Raw genomic sequence first — 18,234 nt, forward strand, 5'->3', positions numbered from 1 at the left:
CAGATTCAAGTTACCTGATATTGCGGACAGTTTTTTTGGTTTCCTGGAAAGTGACGAGCAAGCACAAAGCAAGACATCAGCAATTTGTTTCCCGCCACGGCAAAAATTGCTTCCGGAGAACAATTCATGTCCGCAATATCAGGTAACTTATGCTTTACTTCAAGGAGGCGACCCATACATGCACTCACGCTGCTTTGTGCTGACCAGCTCGTCCGTGTCCGAAGGAAATGTTTTTGTTTTCGGAATGCGCCATGGTGGAACGTTCCGTGACGAGCATGCGTCTTTTCCCCTTTCTGTGATTACAGGCACCTATAGAAGAGCGGTATCGGCTTTGCCCATAACATTGTGTCAACCTGCTATGTTATGGAGGTGCCCACTGGAAACTTGCGAACGTACGAATGATCCTTTATTATCGTGGTACTTTGAACGAATATAGGTCGCGTCTTCCTGGTATCCGATACGCATTGCGCTCTTTGAAACGCGCTGCATGACCGTCTTTGCCGGGCAAGTGCAGCTCTTTCCAAGCTCTTTTTCTGCGTAATGATCTTCTAGACTGAAAGGCATAATCCGCTGCTTTCCCAGCACAAATAAAGTGAATTTCGGGCGCCCACAAGGACAAACAACACGCTTTGCCTGTGAAACAGGCCACCAACAGGTCACCTATCGATTGCCAATGATACCAGAAAATCGACGTGCCACTGTGGACCGTATAAAGCCACATTGTCTGTGTCTCATTGTTCTTCAGCCGCTACATTATCAGAAACTAAAATTGTTACTCTGCTCGTTTTCCCTCAATCTTTTATCCGTCCCGACTATCTTATAATAATCCGCACTTCATCATGTCATTTTACCCCAAACCAACCGAAAAGACAGTTGACCCCATTATGTCAGACCTCAACCCGGTTCGACCGGCTCCGTTGGTATGTAACTTCATCTCGTCTTTCTGTGAATTGCTTATGAAGTGTGCACACAGCATCCTGTGCTTGATGCCGTCGAAATGCATATGACCGTACCTCTGAACCGGTGGCCCAAACATGCCATCATGGGCACAGCAGATTACAAGAAACGGCAGGAATTTCTCATGTCAGACCATCTGAAGAAGCTCCCTCCGCCTGGAACAACAGACACCTCTGCCAAGGATATGTTGCTTTCCACAATGTTCATGCACAAGATGGCGCAAATACAGCGCGTCATACAACGTCAGGGGTCGGCCGCGAGTGATGATCCCCGTTACATTTACCTTTATGACGACATGCGCTTCAAACGTAACATCTTTTACTGGCGCAATTTTCGTATGAATGACTTGCCACCCGAAATCATTACACACATCTTTCGTATCGCTGTTTGGTCAACCAGTACCCCAGATGAAGGCACGCACATTCGCCTATTACTCACTTCGGTATGTGCCAAATGGCGCAGGTTGATGATCGAAGACTGCACCCTTTGGAGTGCTATCTGGTTCCGCGATCCTCCTCCGTATGAACGGTCGATGGAGTGGTTCAGGAGGGCAGGTGGTGCACCGTTGGACATCCGCATCAACGAGCATGATGCCGACTGGAAGTCCAAAGATGATGATTGGAAGTACAAGGAGGACGATCATCGATTTACTACCGAACAGATGAAAGAGCTCATGGACAAACTCCTTGTCAAAGTCTCTCAGATTCGCATGCTTGTGCTTGTTGTTGACAACTGGCCCCCTGCACTCGTAGTTTTGGACAAGTTGCAAGAAGCAGCTTATGCTGGGAAGGCCATCAACATGGAACGTTTAGAAATTCATAGGATGGGACAACCTTTGGTATGGCTCGGGCCAGGACATACACCTACTGTTCTTTTCGGTGGCCAGACTCGGGCCTTAAAATATCTCTGCCTCCGCGGCGTTCATATTGACTGGAACGCGACTCCACTTAGCAACCTATCTACCATCGACCTCAGGAAAATTGCGATGAATGTTGCGCCAACATTGAGTCGCTTTCGTGAGGTTCTCCTAGCTTGCCCTCGCTTGCAGAAGTTGTCTTTGGACGGCGCAGGCCCGCAACCCAGCGCTAGAATGCCCGATCACATTCCAATTAACCTTCCCTACCTGAAGGTTCTCATTATAGGCGGCTTCAGCATGGTGTACTCGTGCTACATTTTATCTCAGTTCAAGGCACCAAACGTTCGCGATCTGACGTTAATGAACCTGACAGGCGAAGATTATACGACAATGATTGCTGCCATAACTGCTCGGTACAGAGAGCTGCGACTCCTGACGCTCTATACAGTCAACATTAGTCCCACAGAGAAGGGGACAAAGGCGATGGTGAGGTTCCTATACGCGATACCTTACCTGAGCTATCTACGGATCGCCTCCATGAACTGGCATGTCATAGAGGCATTTAACGAAGACCCTCGAGAATATGGACTTGGGAAAGACGCAGACACTCAGTCGTTCCCGCAGAACCGTCAAGTTCTGTGTCCAAAACTTCAGACGTTAGAATTCCAGCAATTGTCTGGAACGAAGATAGCGGAGTGGGTGGCTAGGAGGAAGGAGCTGGGCGCCCCATTAAAGAGGGCCTATGTGAATTCTCCGTACGTCAACAACGTAACTGCGGAGGAAGCGGACATGATTCAACAGGTCGTGGGTCTGTTCATCGCGCCTCTGGGATCCACTACCCCTGAGGAGAGGGCGTTGGCGACTTGCGATCGTTATGGAGAGACGATCTAGAGAGGAAAGTATTTATTGGAATGATATATTCTGTAGCGACATACATAGGAAAACATTTGTATACTATAATTTACCATTGCAATCTATCATCTCATTCGTGCACTTGAAGTTTACATGTGTGATTTCTTTTAAGCTACACGTGACCAGAGTGTTTAGGTCACGTGGTTACGTGTCTTATTTGAACCATGTCGCGTAACGCGTATTGAACAGATCAAACCTTATGACCTTACTTCACACTGTCACCACCACCAGCACACAGCAAACGTATGTGCTAAGTACATAATCACACATCGTACATCTCTATTCCTTGTATCACCATGCCCCCACTTCAACGGTCTGCCTCTTCCTCAACGATCTTGACTGTAACTCATTCAAATACGTCCGATATCGCTGATATGTCACTCTCAGAAGCAAACCCTCCTGTTAGTACACATGTACCCTATATCAGACGACGCAACACCCCCCAGCAACTCAAGGCTCTCCAGCAACTACTCGAACTGTCTCACCATCCAACTCGGGAGCAGCGCCTCGCTTTGGCTACGGAGTTCGGGATGTACGTTGATACGATATGAGTAGTAGTAGACCTTGAACTGACCTGTACTTTAGGGAACTCAAGTCTGTGACCAACTGGTTCCAAAACAAACGCCAGACAGAGAAGAGAAAATCCCTCATCTGGAATGAGAATAATCCTCCAAAAATTCACGCACCTCAATCGCGTCATTTGAAACAGCACCGTCCTAATAAATCCATATCTTCCTTCTCTGTTTCGCTTGATAAAATCGCTCAGTTATCTGAGAGACCCTCATCACCGTCATTACTCCTATCCGCCAATCAAGCACCTCCCACTCCTTTCACTCCACGGACTACTAACGTCCTTGCCCAATCGTCTCCGAGTCCCTCAGAGTTATGGAAACACATCCCATCATCCCCCGCTTTTTCGCAGTCTTCCCCAGGTGCTGAGGAAGCTAGACTGGCTGACCTTCCCTCACGATCAAAGACCTGGCGTTCGTTAGAATGGGCCTGTCTCAAAGCGAGGCGAGACAAGCGGGTTGACGATGGAGAAGAGGAAGATGACCTCCCTTGTCTCCCCTCTTTGAGTCACGGCGGTGGCTCAGATGATGGGTCATATGAAGCCCTCACCCCTGATTCTAGTGTCCGATGCATCGACCTCTCTCCCCAGAGCAATTCTCCCTCGCGCTTTAGTGGACAGGAGAACAACAAAGCCCTGTTTTCTGACTTGAGAAAACCTCCCCAATCAGAGGATGTCGAAGCTGCCTTGACGCTCCTTGGTTTTATGGCGCGTCGTTAATATTTTATCATCAGTAATTATATACCTTTCTCTTCGTGTGCAATACCTACTAAGGAAGCTGTTGTATTTCAGTCATTATTCGGTTTTTATTTGATACCTACGAGATATTTGCTTTACTGCATCATACTGTCCATGGCATGTATAAAATTATTTATATCTATTGCACCTATTCTTTTCCAGTCAGCATGAGCTATAGAATGAAACCTTTCTAGTGCAAAAATCTAAATGGGTCTTTTTGTCCACGTGACCGTGACGCGTTGGACTTGTTAGCCGCTGGGTCGTGTTGCTATTACACATTTCTTTGGACCATCATTCTACTCCCTCACAGCCTACTTCTAATAACGCACATCTCTATGACATCTACTACCCGTACCACTCGTTCAACGCGACGATCCAAGACCCTAACTCCTAATCAACACAAAGAGAACATGATACCCGCTCCGCAGCCCGACGTCAATCAGGCATCGCCAGAAGCAGAAGCAGAAATACGGATCGATTCTCTGAGGAAGAGGCACCGCATGTCACCCACACAGCTTATGCATCTGGAATCGCTCTATCAAAAAGACACGCATCCGTCAAGGCACAGGAAGAATCAACTTGCAGGCGAGCTTGGCATGTAGGAGGCTGTCAGCAAACTTTCTCGCCACGCAAACCACTCACCTCGGTAAACAGGGATTACAAAAGCATCACGATCTGGTTCCAAAACAAGCGCCAAATGGCAAAACGTAGTCAACCGAGCGCGCCTTGCTTACCGCTTCAGATACGGAATGTCGTTTCCCAAACCCTGGATCACCAGCTTCCTGTGCAATCTCTATCAGTGCTCCGGTGTGTCTCTTCGCCATCGGTAAACGATACCCTACAACCTGTGATTCCGCCGCCTGTTTGTTCTGAGAAGTCACGCATAACACTATCCCCGCAAGAACAAAAGAGCGATGTCAATCATGATCCACCGAAGAAATCACTGCAGGTCAAACCTCTCCTCAACTCCTTAGGTTCATTGATGTCTTCGAAATCGCTGGAGGCTTTGCACGAAAAAGATCAAGCACAACCGACAGCAGGAAGTACAACCGGCGTCCAGGAACTGTGGCAACACCTTCCTTCATCACCAACAGCTCCAAGTTCAGTGTCCGACAGAAGGAGTGAAGTTCGTAGCCCTGCCCGCGATAAAAAGGACGTACGATATAGCAAGAGAGGCCTGACACTCGAATGGGCTTGCGACAGACAGACGAAACGCAGACGGGCAGGAAGAGATAATGGTAGCGCCGCCGACGGCTTGAGCAGGTTCTGGCCGCCATTTGGGTCATCAAATCCACGCACCACTTCAGCACTTTCGTTACTCTCATTTGCCGCGGGAAAGGTCAGCACGTCTTTGTCCATCAGTCCTACTCCTTCACAGGACGTGATCCATGGAGCTTCGCTCCTGTTGAGCTTCAAACATTCTTTGAGAGGACGCGATGCTGGGAAGAAATAGGCGTAGTACTAGTTGAGAAGGCAATAATTCTTACAACACGAGCATGAAATGAAACACAACACAACATTCCTTATATCAACAACAGTATAGAAACTTGGCTACATCGGCAACATGCGAAGTGTGAGGGTAAAATGCAACAACGTCTTAAAAATAAAATGCGATGTGCTGAAACAACAATCTCGATGAGGTGTCCACGCGGCTGGATGAATTACACCTTGTGCCCGATAATAGATATTTTATATTCAAACTAGAGAATGTCTACTTCTTTTTTTGCCAGTCTTGGCTGGCGCAGACGGCGTGGAAGCTTGCTTTTTGGAGGATACATTAGGGTTCGGCTTTTGGGAAGCAACTGTTCGGGGTGCAGGTTTCGCATGATGGGAAGATGGAGTAGTTGGGAGTGTCAATGCGACCGGACGAGTGTCGGAATGGAACGGGTAATCAGGCCAGACCTTTGAATAAATCCGTTGAGTAGCCGTTCACAAGGGACGACTGAGTGAGAATCATTTACCTGTGATGTCCTTGAAGAATGGTATAAATGTGCCAAGGATGTCATCCTTCGATACTTTGCCCATCTCTATAAAAGCAGGTTCTTCGATGTCCATAGGTTCAGCAGTCATTTCATCAGCAACATCCATGAATGCCACTCTGATGCTCTTCGTCCACACTTTCCTTTAGCCGCAGCTTGAGGAAGCCGTTGATCAACGGCTCGAACAGACTTTCCATCGGCGGCATGAGGTAAGCAGGGGCATCAAAGACACTTCCCGTCTCACTGCTTTTCCAGGGAAGGGAGGTATCGATTGTCGACGAGACAGCATTGTGAGAGACGTCGGTAAGAGCCGGTACACCAAACATCTCCTCGAAGAGAGATTGCTTGGGCACCGCCAGCCCTTTCTGGAGTGCTTTCGTTGACAAACTTGCCTCATCGGTTATGTCGATGTCGTGTCCTAGAAGCACGACACCGAAAGCATGCGTAATTCCCACAAGAGAAAACTTCCGGCTGCGAGCGACGCGATTTGGAACGGGGTACCAAACTAAATTTCGTATCCCGAACGGTAACGTCTGTGAAAGCAGGGGAGTCGACGACGAGATGGAGTAGACCATGAGCTCATTAGTCGTGTCTGAGGGTAAACGATGAATCGTTACGAAGGTATCTTGGTAAGGGTGAGGTACAAGAGTGACATAAGGGTGGTTGTGCCGACGATGCCAACGTACTGTAGTATGTTCAATGTTTAATTTGATGCAGATCGTCAATCAAGTGAAGAGACGCACCAGAGCGGTTGATAATATCACAGACAACAAGATTGGGGCCGCCAAGAACCGCAATATACTGGCCATGATGCCCGATGAAGCGTACGGACGATATTTTTGGGCATTCTGAACACACTATTGTGAAGTGAAGTGCATTCGATATTGAATCATACAATGCCACAAAGCCGTCGAGCGCAACAGCCAGAAGAGAGCCATCCGGAGACCAAGCTGAGTCTCTGGGCATCTCAAGACGGAAGCCAAAAGACGATCTCGAGGTCCAGGAAACTAAAAGGCCGTCACAAACTACAGGTTCACATGAACATCTGCACATACCTTCCACATTGCCCTTCTTATCCTTCGTACTCCGTATTCTCCAAGTTTTGACGTTTATATCCTCACCAGTGGTCGCCAGCCAATTTTCATCGGACGGACTAAAAGACATAGATGTGACCTTGTTCAAGCCGTGTGGCCGGTCTACTCTGGTATTCAATATCCAAAAAGCAGACTTCTTGTCCCACCACCATATCTTGAGGTATATCTCGCCACGGAATGACTCATCTCCTTCCCGCCGATCGATAGTCGCCATCCACTCTCCTGACGGCGAGATAACCACACGTTCTACTCGTGAAGGCTCTAACATCTTTTCTTCTTGTCTTGACACTCGATTTGAAGGCGACACCTCCAGCTCTGCGACGAGCGTGGATGACGAGGGAGAATAGGTTTGTAGTGAAGAAGGATGGGAAGAGGGGAGAACGAGTGTCGATGACAGCGAGTGGACTGCAAGTGGTGTGGCAGAGGACGAGGACGCCCAGGCACTTGACGTGGCAGAATCTGAGTTTACGATGTAATTGAGCAGGTTCATATGACATATAGAAGGACGCACCTAGTTTTATGCGAGAAAAAACTCGCGATAACTTGAGCGTGGCAGAACTGATAAATGCAAAACTTGCATCCGCCAGCCCGAGAAGATACTCTTCTTCAGCAGCGGAACTGCGTGAGACCACAACATTTTTGATGGGAGAGCCAACTCGGGGCACGAACTCTTTCTTGCCAGAGTGCAGCTGCCATATGACGAGAGTAGCTTCTTCACCACCAGATAACAAATACGCCCCGTTCGTCGTAAATGCAACAGATGAAACTGCATGGGCGTGCCAATGAAGCTCAGACGTTTGCGATCGCTTTTCTACGTTAGCAACTACTGGCCTGGCCTGGTTCAAGCAGTACCATAACCGCACGACACCCTTTGCGTCCCCCGTCGCAAAATAGTCCTCTAATGGATGGACCGCCAAACATGTCAATGCATCGGGTGAAACGTATTTTGTAAATCCAGACTTCAGTGCAGACATTTGTGCAACGTAGGCCTTGTGACCAGCGACCGCAATCAACCATTCACCACTTGCAGATACAGCAAGTCCAGCCGTATACCTGGTCTTGCCAACTGGCGTGATCTGAGATGACTTGTGCCATTTCGCGCCTGAAGCAGGATTTTGAGGCTTGAGCGACACACGCAAGATGATACAGCTCTCTTCGGAAGAAGCCTTTGCAGACCGGTGTGATTTTAGTTGTTCTGCACCGCAAATGAAAAACTTATTATACGTTACAGACCATAGCACTCACCGTTACCATCATTGCTTCCCTTCTTCTTCGCTTTTGCAGTGGCGACAAAAACGTAATCTTTTATCTTTTCATGCCCGCACACGTGATGGATAGGCTGTTCGAGATTGATCGTGCGCAACAATATGCCTTCGAGAAAATCCCAGACTTTGATGGTGCCGTCCAGGGATACGGTGATGAGCTGAAATGCATTGTTTGCACTTAGTATAGCAGATGTGATGATATCCTGGTGACCATCATCCTGTGGTCCTGGTAATGTAGAAATGACCTTGCCAGATGATGTAGAATGTATCTTGATTCTTTCCCTGACAATAGAAAAGAAGTGGCTGATCAAAACAAGCAGATTAATTACATCGGATATGTCGTATGTCCATGAAATCTACGCACCTCCCGTCTTTCGTGAATATTGGTGGATGTGAATTGGAGTTCGAATCAGTCAGGGATGCCCATGTCAGAGGTTTCAGCGGCTCTGGTTGTGGCATCTCGTTTTCGTGTTGTTCATTCGTATTCCCCCTCTCTTGCTCTCCCTGCCTCTTTATCCCCTGCACGCCTTCCTTAACTTTCTCCTTCTCCTTGGTTTTGCTCTTTCTCGATTTCTTCTTCACCGGGGGTGGTGGACTTGTCGATTCTGCAGGACTTGGTGGGAGTGGGACATCCTTCGGTAGACGGGGAACGAAAGGAGTGTGATTTATGACCTTGACCGCGGCCATGAGCGTTCTGAGATTTCGAGCGATCGCGAAGCATTCACAGGACTTTTGTAAAAAATGTCACCGCCACTTCGGCGGCGTTTGCCGGTTATGTCCCAGAAAGGAAATCGAACGGAATTTCACTCTATGCAAAACACTGTCATTATAGCAGAACACGGTGCCGCTACAAACCTCGTATACATATTGCTACAAGGACAACCTTTTTAATATATACAGCGCATCATCCTCGAAAGAGAGTCTCGACGCTCCAAGAGGAATATACATAAACACCAAAGCAAATAACATGAATAAGAATGGAAACATCAGGAAGCAGTGAAATCACTGTATATCCTTGTAACCCACGAATATCCGCACAGACCGGCAGGGTGTGTACAGGTCTTCCTCAGAGGAAAACTGTCGCGCTTTAAGCATAGCCTGATAGAGTCTCTCCTCCTCCACAAGTTCTGCCTTCGACATTGCCTCCCGCGGAGGAACAGACCATCCCAGTTCAGCAAGTGAACACCACAAGGATATTCGCGCCTGCATATCGCTACGCAACTGGTTCAGCAATTATAAGCATGTATCAGAGAAAGTGATGCTCACCGCTTATAGCGGTCTATCAGTATCTCGAACTTCGTCCGACTCTCAAGTTCGGATAGCTCCAGATCGGTATCCCACCCACACTCTGTTAATTGCCCTGTACGATTCCTCGTGCGATCTAAGAGCTCCTCGTACATGGCCTCTTGGCACCCCAGTACACTTTGATACGACCAGTATAGTTGCATAGCGAGTGAACGTTCGCTAAGCTTGTCGATCTCATCGAGAGGAATCAGGGACTGTGAAGCTGCAACGCCCATAGACGTACTCTCAGCCGCTGAACTATCAACGATATAGAGCGGTTTTTTCATGACATGAGCCGTTTCTGTTTCAGAGCTCAAGGTGTTGGTTGTATTGCACGAGAGTACTGGTAAATGCGGCGAGCAATCCGTGGGACTCGTTGTTGGGCATGAAAGCGTGGAACTCTCCATATTGCTGAATAACGACGATTCCCCCGATGACGCTGATTTACTTGTAGCAGAGGAGTGAGTAGACGAGAATGAGACGGCGAAGGGACGAGGTGTGACAGGGGTGAGAGTCGCATGAGGTTGTGAGGTGGTTTCAGATCTGTCCGAGGATAACGAAGCTTCCATGAGAAGCGCATTTGGTGGTAACGGTTGTGGTAATGCTTGTAAAGGGGGTAATGCAGGCATGCGGAAATGGACAATAGGTGCAGATATTACGCGACGGAAATTCGAGGTGAAATATATTGGGAGAATAGCTGATGCACGTCAGATGCAATTGAGATCACACACATACAGTACAACATACCTGTTGGACGTAAGTTGATAAATCGGTTCTCAAATATAGCATAATACAAGCTTTCGAGTAGTGCATGGTCATGAGGTAGGGGAGGGATGTCTGGTTGTGACGAGGGTAGTTTGTCAGTGCGATTATGCGAGCCGTTGGGATAGTGAACAGAATCTGAACGCTTATTGCGTGCTCGCAAAGGTGCCGTAAACCAGGTAGGCAGTGTAGGGAATAGGATATCTGGGATAAGTTAATAGGGAGACGTGAAGGCAATATAATGATGTACCATGTTCGAGGACTTCAACAACCCCACCCGGTCGTAGGACACGGTTCACTTCCTTGGGAGGCAATCAAGATATAGCTGCAAAGGAGGAGAACGATCTCACCTCAAATAGAACACCCCACTGGAGCCAGCATGTTCAGAATGTGTCCATTAATACAGTATGAGTATATGCTAACATACCTTGTTCTCAGGGATACCCCGGCCTAAGCCGTGCATGTGAACATGGTCGAATTCGTCATCGTCGAACGGGAGTTTCGTCGTCAAACTCATCAAGGGATTCCTTAGACCGGTTTACACGTTGGCTCGAATGTATTACTCACAAATTACCGTGGACCCACGAGATGCGATTCGCAACATCTGGCTCGAGTAATGATGTTGGGACCTTGTACATCCACGAGGTCAAACCCGACCTTTGTGGCGTTTGTAAACTCCATTCTGATATCAAGAATAGAAGTACTTACGAATTCGCAATCTGGCCATTCCTTCGCAGCATCAAGTATCCACGTTCCCCCCTATGAAACACACAAGCATTGTCACGTAACTGAAAGAAGATGTGATGTAAGACGTGACTTACCCCACAGCCAAGATCGAGAGAGCGTTTTGGAGAGTCGTGATCTGGAAATTGGACGACCGAAACTGATTTCTTGACGTGCATGACGAAGCTGTGATCCATGTTCTCCCTATAACGGGCTTAGCCGCCGGTCAGGCACACAGTAACGGACAAACTCACAGCTCTAGGACTTGTCTATCGTAACTTAGAGGATATGGAGCTTTCTCTGGGTCATAGGAATGATGACGGTGACCATGTTTATTGAGAAAGTCCCTGTTTCGAGGAACACGCCTGCCGCTGGTGGAATCAAGTGCCATTGTTGTGGCTGTGCTTGGACGTGGTGGGGGCATGATGGAAGGAGCAACAAAGAGAGTGTTGTACTTGTACTCCTGAAACAAATCCTAGTCCTGGCGCGAATCGTGTAGTGGAAAACGGAACGTGTGTTTTGAGAAGGGCTATGATATTATTGCGATGAAGTCGGCGTGGGACAGGCTATCATTAAATCTAACGTTAGTAGGTAGGGAACAACAGACTAGCACTGACCTTCCTCTTTATGGTCATCAAAGCTGCTTTCAAGCAGTGTTCGAGCTGGCAAATCATCTGATACACAACTCGTTACAAAAAACCTGGACAACTTGATCGGCTATCGAGCCTTCGACGCCGAATTACATCCGCGGACCCTCACACACATACTTAACAGGCCGTTTTGATATCAACGTTGATGACCGTCCATCATCATGGGTTCATTAGATCACCCTGCATTTTTTCACAGCTGGCCTGGACTCATAATGACTAGAATGCAATTATAGAAAACATAAGAGGTACGATACACCCATAAAAGCTAGGTAGAAGGTATGCAGCTATCCAAGGTCCAACGAATACTTCTTAACACTATCAGTAACCGAGATCCTTCCTGAAGTGTGGGATCATAAAATGTCTCGACTTGACCAGCCAGGCAAACCAATCACCCAAGGTAAACCCTCCCAAGAACCCGAAGTAGCCCATGCCGCCTTTCTATAACGAATCATGTCAGGGTCAAGCCACAATAACTCCCCCGGCTTCTGACTCACCTTTCCATTCGTGATCACAATAATCTCAGGTGCACCCGCGTATTTCTTTGTCGGCGCGACTCCGTTCAAGAAGCTCACTACGTTCGCCACGATAACGGGAACATGCCACATGAGCTTGGCTATCTGCTTCTGCTCAGTCCAGTCGATGATATCCCCCACAGCGAAGATGGATGGGTGATTGAGCAGTTGCATGGTTGGCTTGATCTTAACGAAGCCATGGCCGTTCACAGCATCTTCACCAAGGGAAGTCACGTACTCAGTGTTGGGGCGGCCCCCACGAGCAGATACCTGTATGTGCTGGTGAGCTGGTTAGATGTGCACATACAACAGTGCACGTACCACTAAGTCGGCGTCTGAAATTTGCTTTCCACTGCGAGTAGTGATACCAACGACACCCGGCTCTGGAATGTCATCGATGTATTCATTGAACATGAATTCAACACCACGAGCATGAAGGCGTTTCTCCAGTCCCTTTCGGAGGGAGTTGCCATACGTAGCATTGATAAGCTGATTACCACCGTGGACAATGGTAACTTTCTTTGTCTGTATTGCGTAATTCGTCAGAACTGCGATAGCCTGACTAAATTTGAAAAAAAAAAATTCACCGGGTAAAGATCCTTGACTTCACCAGCCAACTCTGAGAAGTATTGCATTAGTAACGACACGATGATACCTTATGCATACTCACCGATACCAACGGCACCTCCGCCAACGATCACAACGTGGTTTGCTTTGGCGAACTTTTGGCGCCATGCGTTAACAAATGGCAGGACATCATCCTCGTTCTCTGGGATGGCACAGGGACCACTGAATTTTGAGCCAGTAGCCAAAATAAGCACTGCATATGAAATGCGCTCCCCGTTGGCAAGGACAACGGCACCCCCAGGGACGCCAGGCTGTGCCTCAATGCCGGTCACAAAACCGACTTTTGTCTCGCCATTGCCATTCGCGTAAATCCTGTCAAGCTTGACGAATGCGGTTTCTTCCAACTTAGACTCTGTGTCGACGACAAGACGGACGGCTGCAGGAAGGGCAACAGCGTAAGAGCGGGAGTTAATGAGAATGAGGTTGTATCTTCTCGGGTCCAATTTTTTGCTGAGCTGTTTAGCAACTTGGAACCCAGCGTATCCACCGCCAACAATGACAACGTTCTGTTCTGCCTTTCCGGCCATTTTCTAATGATAAGTGGGTGGTGGTAGTAAGGAAAGAAGATTAAGGAATTGTAAAATGATGGTATGTGCGGCCGGCATGATTCAACGCGTTCTTTTATATACCGCTTCGGTGATGTTGTTCGAGATTCAGACGTGCCCGAACCTATCGCAAGAAGCAAGTTCTGCCGAACAAGGCCGAGTACTTGGGTTCGCGGTTGCGTCAGCACATTACGCGAAATGCTTACATAGCCATTAATCCTATCGCGCTTATCCACGTCGTGCATTCTCCAGAAATTCGGTGATTGTACAAGTCCGCAGTACTTGCGAGCTGTGGTGATGATACCTTCGAGAACTGCAAGTGCCTTGAAAATTATCAATTAGGTACTACTTATCCAGGCACGCTGTACATGCGTGACTCAGCGTGAGACTCCGAGGCCAATTTTGTCAGACAGGTTTTCGGCTTCCCCCAGAAAGCTTAAAACCACCAAGCTAACCGCAATCTGCTCTGAACTTGTGTCAAATGCGCAGATCGGGTAAGCAACGCAAGGCCGAGCTGCAGCTGAAGCGTGCCGTCAAACGTGGTGACGTGGCCCCACCTGAAGCACAACCGCGCAGGAAGCATTTCAGGAGACCTCCGAAACTCGGCCATTCGCTTGACGCAAGGCTTTTAGCAGATGACGCATCTAGGGCCGCAAGGAAGCTTCAATCACAATTCGTGAAGATTGATCCTGTCTTCCTGGAGACCACGAAGCACTTGGCTGCTACCTTGCCCTTGACGAGGCCTATATCTGCTGATGTATGCATCCTCGGTGTCAATCATGCACAGTTTGGCACCGATCCCGTAAACGATCAGCTTAATGTCCCGAGGAGACCGAAGTGGAAGTACACCATGTCAAAAGATGACGTAGATGCCAATGAGCAAGGCTATTTTCGCAGATGGATGACTCAAACCGACGCCATGGTGGAACGTTGGCATAATCAAAGTAATCAGCCAGTCGCGTCGGGCACTGATCTAGCGTCGGCTGGCCCAAATATTCCTGATACTACTGTTCAAGAAAGAATGCCTTGTCCTCCCACCCATTTCGAGCGCAATCTCGAAGTTTGGAGACAACTGTAAATACTAAATTTATATGCATCTGATTTCTGGTCTCACAAGTTAGTGTGCAGCTGGCGAGTAACAGAAATATCTCAAATCCTTCTTTGTCTTTTGGACTCTAGATGTCCACCGCTCCACTTCCCGCCTTCGCTCGAGTCCTATTTAGCCTCTCGAAAAGCGAAAGTCATTCTCGTTCTCACAAAAGTCGATATCGCAGGTCCAGAAAGAGCTGAGGCATGGACTGCATATCTTCGGAAGCGGCACCCAGGGTTACCCATCGTCCAAGTTGAGGCGTATCAGCAAAAAGTTGGCGAGCAAGGACGTCCAGTCTATGAATCGCACCTCCCCCTTCCCTTCAGAGAACGTTTGGTTAGCGCCATGCGTCAAGTGCATGAAGAAATGTTAATCCCCCCTGAACGGGTGCGCTCGGATGAGGCCAAGCTTAAGCGCTGGAATCCTCCAGTCAAGCGCGAGATTGATTGGAATGGCTTGCTGCATGCCCATGGCAAGAAAGTAGGGAGCATCGTCGGAGGCGCAGCTATGCCAAAGGGAAAGGGCAAAGAGGATACCGCAGATGATGCCCAAGAACTAGAACAGGAAGCTAGTGATAGTGAAGGACAATTAGAATGGCAAGAGCCAGAATTTCTGACTGTCGGTTTGATCGGTACATTTTTCTTGTGCTTTCACATATTTGAAAATTGACAGCTCATCTCAGGTCAACCGAACGTTGGCAAGTCATCCCTTCTCAATGCGCTGTTCGAAATACATAAAGTTCGAGCATCACGGACCCCTGGAAAGGTAAAACAACAGTCCTAATCCATAAGATAAAGAGCCTCGTCTTACACACTCGACCAGACAAAGCATTTTCAAACTCTTTTTTGGAGCCCTGATGTCCGTCTCGTTGATTGTCCAGGGCTTGTGATGCCTGCCTTCACACCGATGGACACTCAGGTTCTCTGCGGAATATTACCCATATCCCGTGTCTCCGCTATCCCATTTTGCATCCACCAAATTGGGCAACTTCTCCCGCTCGAGACTATCCTGGGTCTCACCCACCCTTCAACGAACAGCGCACCCGTTGAGGACAAGCGCACCTGGCGCGATGGTAAGCAACCTTCAGCGAAGGACAACAAGATGCACTGGACAGCGACGGAGATCATGACCGCATATGCGAACAAAAAAGGCTGGGTTACCGCAAAGGCAGGCAGGCCAGATATCCACCGTGCAGGCAACGCCAGTGAGTATTTTTTATTTGTTTAGGATCTTCGATAATAATCATTAATAGTACTGAGACTCGTCGCGGAGGGCAGGATAGCATGGGCTTTCTGGCCTCCGGGAACCGACTTAGCGACTGTTAGATCCAGTGGGGGCAACGGAATCTGGCTCATTCGCAATGCAGACCAGCACGCCCAAGAACTAGATGAAGATGATGAGGGAGGATCAGGCTATGAAACTGACGAGGTCGAAAGTCCTGATGAAGGCAGTGAAGATAGCGATGAAGATAAACGTGCGACCGACGAAGAAGAACACCAGGATGCGGACTTCAAGTCTGTTGCTGTTGGTCGCTTCGGTGTGCTAGCGATAGATGATTGATTGAAGGTTGGTTATCACACTGCAATCAACTATCCTGCCAGCGCTGCAACACGTTGCAATTGATGATCAATAGTGGCACTATCACCCTTCAAACTACCAGTGAGGTAATTTGGCTAAATTTGACGACCGGAATCCGATGTGCCATCACAGCGAGCATATGGTGTTCTCGTATCATACCGATATTAGACGCCAACACGTTGCGGCACATCAGGCTATGTCAAGCTTCTAGTCTTAGATCAAAGATCATCAAACAGCCTCTGACTTCAATTTGAAAGTCCGTAAGTTAGTGCATATTCGTACTTGGTCTGTCCTTGGTGTTCGAATATGGTAGCAGTGTTGACAATTGCACAAGCGCGTGGATTGAACTCAAGTGTACCCATTTTTCGCTACTATAATGCAAAGGCCCACTGTACAGACCCCGAGTCGCGAAGGCATTGGAACTGCGGTATCCTGTTTTAGGCGCCCTGTTTGCCCCTTCCACCGGCTTCTCTGACAGTAAGTCCAACAATCGAGGAACATCAAGATGAGCATCCTCGTTACCACCAAGTACTCTCATATCGACTCGTCCTTCCGACCCCTGGGTGCAAATGTGACCTCGAGTGCATTCAAGTTATTTAGTGCCGCTTCAGTACTGCCATAGATCTAGTTCGACCTTATCCGGATCTGGAGCACTAGTGCTGGAAATTATATTTGGAGTTTCCGAGGGGAATATTATCTAACTAGTTGTTCGGGATTTTCAGATGTTCAGCTTATATCTTAGAGAGTTAACGTTGACAGGCTGTGTTCCTGGGATATATATTTGAGTTTTTGACACCGAGTGACCTGTTATCACTCGGAGTGGTAACAGGTCACAGTACTCCTGCCCGACCAGTTATGTAATCACATGTAAAAACTTGGGAGTTTTTCACGGAGCCCTTGAGTGCAGCACTCACTGCGGTCACCGCTCGAGACATTATTACTCTTGTTCTCAACGTCAGATGTACAAACTCAACTTCATTGTCTTGGGCGATGATCCTCGCCGTGTATTTGAGATCAAGATTGCACCGACAGAGAATGTCAGCGCCCTCCAAAGGTTATCAAGGACATGAAGAAGCCACATTTTGATCATGTTGACGCTGACGATCTCGAGCTACGGCAGGTGAGTGATCAATGCCCGAGGTCTAATCCTGACGATCTGATCATTTGGAAGATCAAGATCAATTTGAACGACCCACACTTACTCGACGCGATCGGAAACCAAGGCGTGGAGTTGAAGCCATTAACCGAACTGTCCGAAGTGTTCACGCATGGAGTAGAGCGCGGATGTATTCATGTCGTCGTACGACACATTAATCCCCTTGTTGCTTCTCAAGAAGGGCACAGGTACTGCGTCCCTCGAACCCAAATATCCATCTCTAGGATGTCATTATCCTCGGAGTTATACCAATTCAACCGGTCACATTCAGGAATTTTGTGTGATGAGACTCCAGTCATCGGGTATCGACTTATCTTCGGGGAAACCGTCGGCAATGCGGCTGGGAGCAAGATATGTATCGAGTTCGTCAGGCACTATTCCCCTGAGGCCCATGAATTTTGTGCCAGGAGGGGGCACGCTCCCAAACTTATCGCCTACAATCCTTTACCTGGCGGCTGGAATATGGTGATTATGGATGCCCTTGATATTGATAATGGTTGCTTCCCGCAACGGCCTGGCTCATATCGACTGCTCAGTGAGATAGCTGTTTTGGACCGCCAGCCGCTGAAGGAGGCCATCACCTCTCTCATCCGGGAGTTACACGATTACAATGAACCGGCTACGTTCATGGCGACCTTCGGGATACCAATTTCGTTGTGGGAGACAACAAACACTTCATGCTGCTCGATTTCGATTGGGTTGGACCGATCCATAAGACCCATTATCCTATGCATGGTCCTGATGGTGTGTCGGATGGGGAGAAGATTGTGGCGGAACATGACTTGGATATCTATTTCATCCTGAGCAAGATGGTCGGGAGCCGGCTGCAAACTTGAAGCGCCGCCGTATATCTGGTGGAGGGTCGCCAATGGCCATTTGATTCATTCATAATTCGTTGTATTGTAGTTAGCCAAATCGATTATTACCGATGCGCGTGC

General features: G+C 48.2%; 8 protein-coding genes across 8 annotated transcripts; 5 read left to right on the forward strand and 3 right to left on the reverse strand.

Annotated features, from left to right (window-relative positions):
* The first annotated feature begins 666 nt into the window (after positions 1 to 666).
* Positions 667 to 2,806, forward strand: F5147DRAFT_255149 (uncharacterized protein). The gene is made up of 2 exons (XM_041428861.1): positions 667 to 920; positions 974 to 2,806. The coding sequence occupies exons 1-2, from the start codon at positions 840 to 842 to the stop codon at positions 2,702 to 2,704; spliced, it is 1,812 nt and encodes a 603-aa protein (XP_041298535.1). The 5' UTR covers positions 667 to 839; the 3' UTR covers positions 2,705 to 2,806.
* A 293-nt stretch (positions 2,807 to 3,099) lies between these two features.
* Positions 3,100 to 4,013, forward strand: F5147DRAFT_566405 (uncharacterized protein; the record flags this gene model as incomplete). The annotated part of the gene is made up of 2 exons (XM_041430798.1): positions 3,100 to 3,257; positions 3,311 to 4,013. 2 exons carry the CDS (start codon positions 3,100 to 3,102, stop codon positions 4,011 to 4,013), a joined length of 861 nt encoding a protein of 286 aa, XP_041298536.1.
* A 428-nt stretch (positions 4,014 to 4,441) lies between these two features.
* On the forward strand, positions 4,442 to 5,484 carry F5147DRAFT_566535 (uncharacterized protein; the record flags this gene model as incomplete). Its single annotated transcript, XM_041430805.1, has 3 exons — positions 4,442 to 4,629; positions 4,686 to 5,005; positions 5,051 to 5,484. The coding sequence occupies 3 exons, from the start codon at positions 4,442 to 4,444 to the stop codon at positions 5,482 to 5,484; spliced, it is 942 nt and encodes a 313-aa protein (XP_041298537.1).
* Positions 5,485 to 5,533: 49 nt separating this feature from the next.
* F5147DRAFT_669500 (WD40 repeat-like protein) lies at positions 5,534 to 9,076 on the reverse strand. The gene is made up of 8 exons (XM_041435468.1): positions 8,734 to 9,076; positions 8,350 to 8,672; positions 7,616 to 8,299; positions 7,066 to 7,563; positions 6,754 to 7,017; positions 6,150 to 6,695; positions 5,985 to 6,127; positions 5,534 to 5,928 (listed from the first exon to the last, which is right to left on the reverse strand). The coding sequence occupies exons 1-7, from the start codon at positions 9,054 to 9,056 to the stop codon at positions 5,985 to 5,987; spliced, it is 2,781 nt and encodes a 926-aa protein (XP_041298538.1). The 5' UTR covers positions 9,057 to 9,076; the 3' UTR covers positions 5,534 to 5,928.
* Positions 9,077 to 9,178: 102 nt separating this feature from the next.
* On the reverse strand, positions 9,179 to 11,847 carry F5147DRAFT_669502 (uncharacterized protein). The gene is made up of 10 exons (XM_041435469.1): positions 11,393 to 11,847; positions 11,237 to 11,342; positions 11,124 to 11,174; positions 10,983 to 11,044; positions 10,843 to 10,927; positions 10,766 to 10,783; positions 10,666 to 10,717; positions 10,401 to 10,619; positions 9,636 to 10,350; positions 9,179 to 9,582 (listed from the first exon to the last, which is right to left on the reverse strand). The coding sequence occupies exons 1-10, from the start codon at positions 11,560 to 11,562 to the stop codon at positions 9,372 to 9,374; spliced, it is 1,689 nt and encodes a 562-aa protein (XP_041298539.1). The 5' UTR covers positions 11,563 to 11,847; the 3' UTR covers positions 9,179 to 9,371.
* A 143-nt stretch (positions 11,848 to 11,990) lies between these two features.
* Positions 11,991 to 13,683, reverse strand: F5147DRAFT_669505 (uncharacterized protein). The gene is made up of 5 exons (XM_041435470.1): positions 12,971 to 13,683; positions 12,888 to 12,919; positions 12,622 to 12,825; positions 12,283 to 12,570; positions 11,991 to 12,226 (listed from the first exon to the last, which is right to left on the reverse strand). Exons 1-5 carry the CDS (start codon positions 13,452 to 13,454, stop codon positions 12,107 to 12,109), a joined length of 1,128 nt encoding a protein of 375 aa, XP_041298540.1. The 5' UTR covers positions 13,455 to 13,683; the 3' UTR covers positions 11,991 to 12,106.
* A 270-nt stretch (positions 13,684 to 13,953) lies between these two features.
* F5147DRAFT_566113 (P-loop containing nucleoside triphosphate hydrolase protein) lies at positions 13,954 to 16,122 on the forward strand (the record flags this gene model as incomplete). The annotated part of the gene is made up of 5 exons (XM_041430787.1): positions 13,954 to 14,546; positions 14,601 to 15,193; positions 15,245 to 15,327; positions 15,385 to 15,766; positions 15,815 to 16,122. 5 exons carry the CDS (start codon positions 13,954 to 13,956, stop codon positions 16,120 to 16,122), a joined length of 1,959 nt encoding a protein of 652 aa, XP_041298541.1.
* Positions 16,123 to 17,042: 920 nt separating this feature from the next.
* Positions 17,043 to 18,120, forward strand: F5147DRAFT_669511 (uncharacterized protein). The gene is made up of 2 exons (XM_041435471.1): positions 17,043 to 17,260; positions 17,312 to 18,120. Exons 1-2 carry the CDS (start codon positions 17,207 to 17,209, stop codon positions 18,098 to 18,100), a joined length of 843 nt encoding a protein of 280 aa, XP_041298542.1. The 5' UTR covers positions 17,043 to 17,206; the 3' UTR covers positions 18,101 to 18,120.
* The last annotated feature ends 114 nt before the right edge of the window (positions 18,121 to 18,234 follow it).

This window comes from Suillus discolor (assembly GCF_016758755.1).
Source record: "Suillus discolor strain FC423 chromosome Unknown F5147scaffold_4, whole genome shotgun sequence".
Taxonomy (NCBI): Eukaryota; Fungi; Basidiomycota; class Agaricomycetes; order Boletales; family Suillaceae; genus Suillus; species Suillus discolor.

Excerpts from the sequence above, each read along its gene's own strand:
- F5147DRAFT_255149 (XM_041428861.1), top strand. The coding sequence starts at position 840 with ATGTCATTTTACCCCAAACCAACCGAAAAGACAGTTGACCCCATTATG. Across the intron at positions 921-973 it reads CGGTTCGACCGGCTCCGTTG|CATCCTGTGCTTGATGCCGT; the intron begins GTATGTAACTTC and ends GTGTGCACACAG.
- F5147DRAFT_669500 (XM_041435468.1), bottom strand. The coding sequence starts at position 9,056 with ATGGCCGCGGTCAAGGTCATAAATCACACTCCTTTCGTTCCCCGTCTA. Across the intron at positions 7,018-7,065 it reads TAAGAAGGGCAATGTGGAAG|TTTCCTGGACCTCGAGATCG; the intron begins GTATGTGCAGAT and ends ACGGCCTTTTAG. Across the intron at positions 6,696-6,753 it reads TGATATTATCAACCGCTCTG|TACGTTGGCATCGTCGGCAC; the intron begins GTGCGTCTCTTC and ends AACATACTACAG.
- F5147DRAFT_669502 (XM_041435469.1), bottom strand. The coding sequence starts at position 11,562 with ATGCCCCCACCACGTCCAAGCACAGCCACAACAATGGCACTTGATTCC. Across the intron at positions 11,343-11,392 it reads GATAGACAAGTCCTAGAGCT|GGAGAACATGGATCACAGCT; the intron begins GTGAGTTTGTCC and ends AGCCCGTTATAG. Across the intron at positions 11,175-11,236 it reads CTCTCGATCTTGGCTGTGGG|GGGGGAACGTGGATACTTGA; the intron begins GTAAGTCACGTC and ends TGTGTTTCATAG.
- F5147DRAFT_669505 (XM_041435470.1), bottom strand. The coding sequence starts at position 13,454 with ATGGCCGGAAAGGCAGAACAGAACGTTGTCATTGTTGGCGGTGGATAC. Across the intron at positions 12,826-12,887 it reads AAGTCAAGGATCTTTACCCG|ACAAAGAAAGTTACCATTGT; the intron begins GTGAATTTTTTT and ends TACGCAATACAG. Across the intron at positions 12,571-12,621 it reads TTTCAGACGCCGACTTAGTG|GTATCTGCTCGTGGGGGCCG; the intron begins GTACGTGCACTG and ends CAGCACATACAG.
- F5147DRAFT_669511 (XM_041435471.1), top strand. The coding sequence starts at position 17,207 with ATGAAGAAGCCACATTTTGATCATGTTGACGCTGACGATCTCGAGCTA. Across the intron at positions 17,261-17,311 it reads ACGATCTCGAGCTACGGCAG|ATCAAGATCAATTTGAACGA; the intron begins GTGAGTGATCAA and ends ATCATTTGGAAG.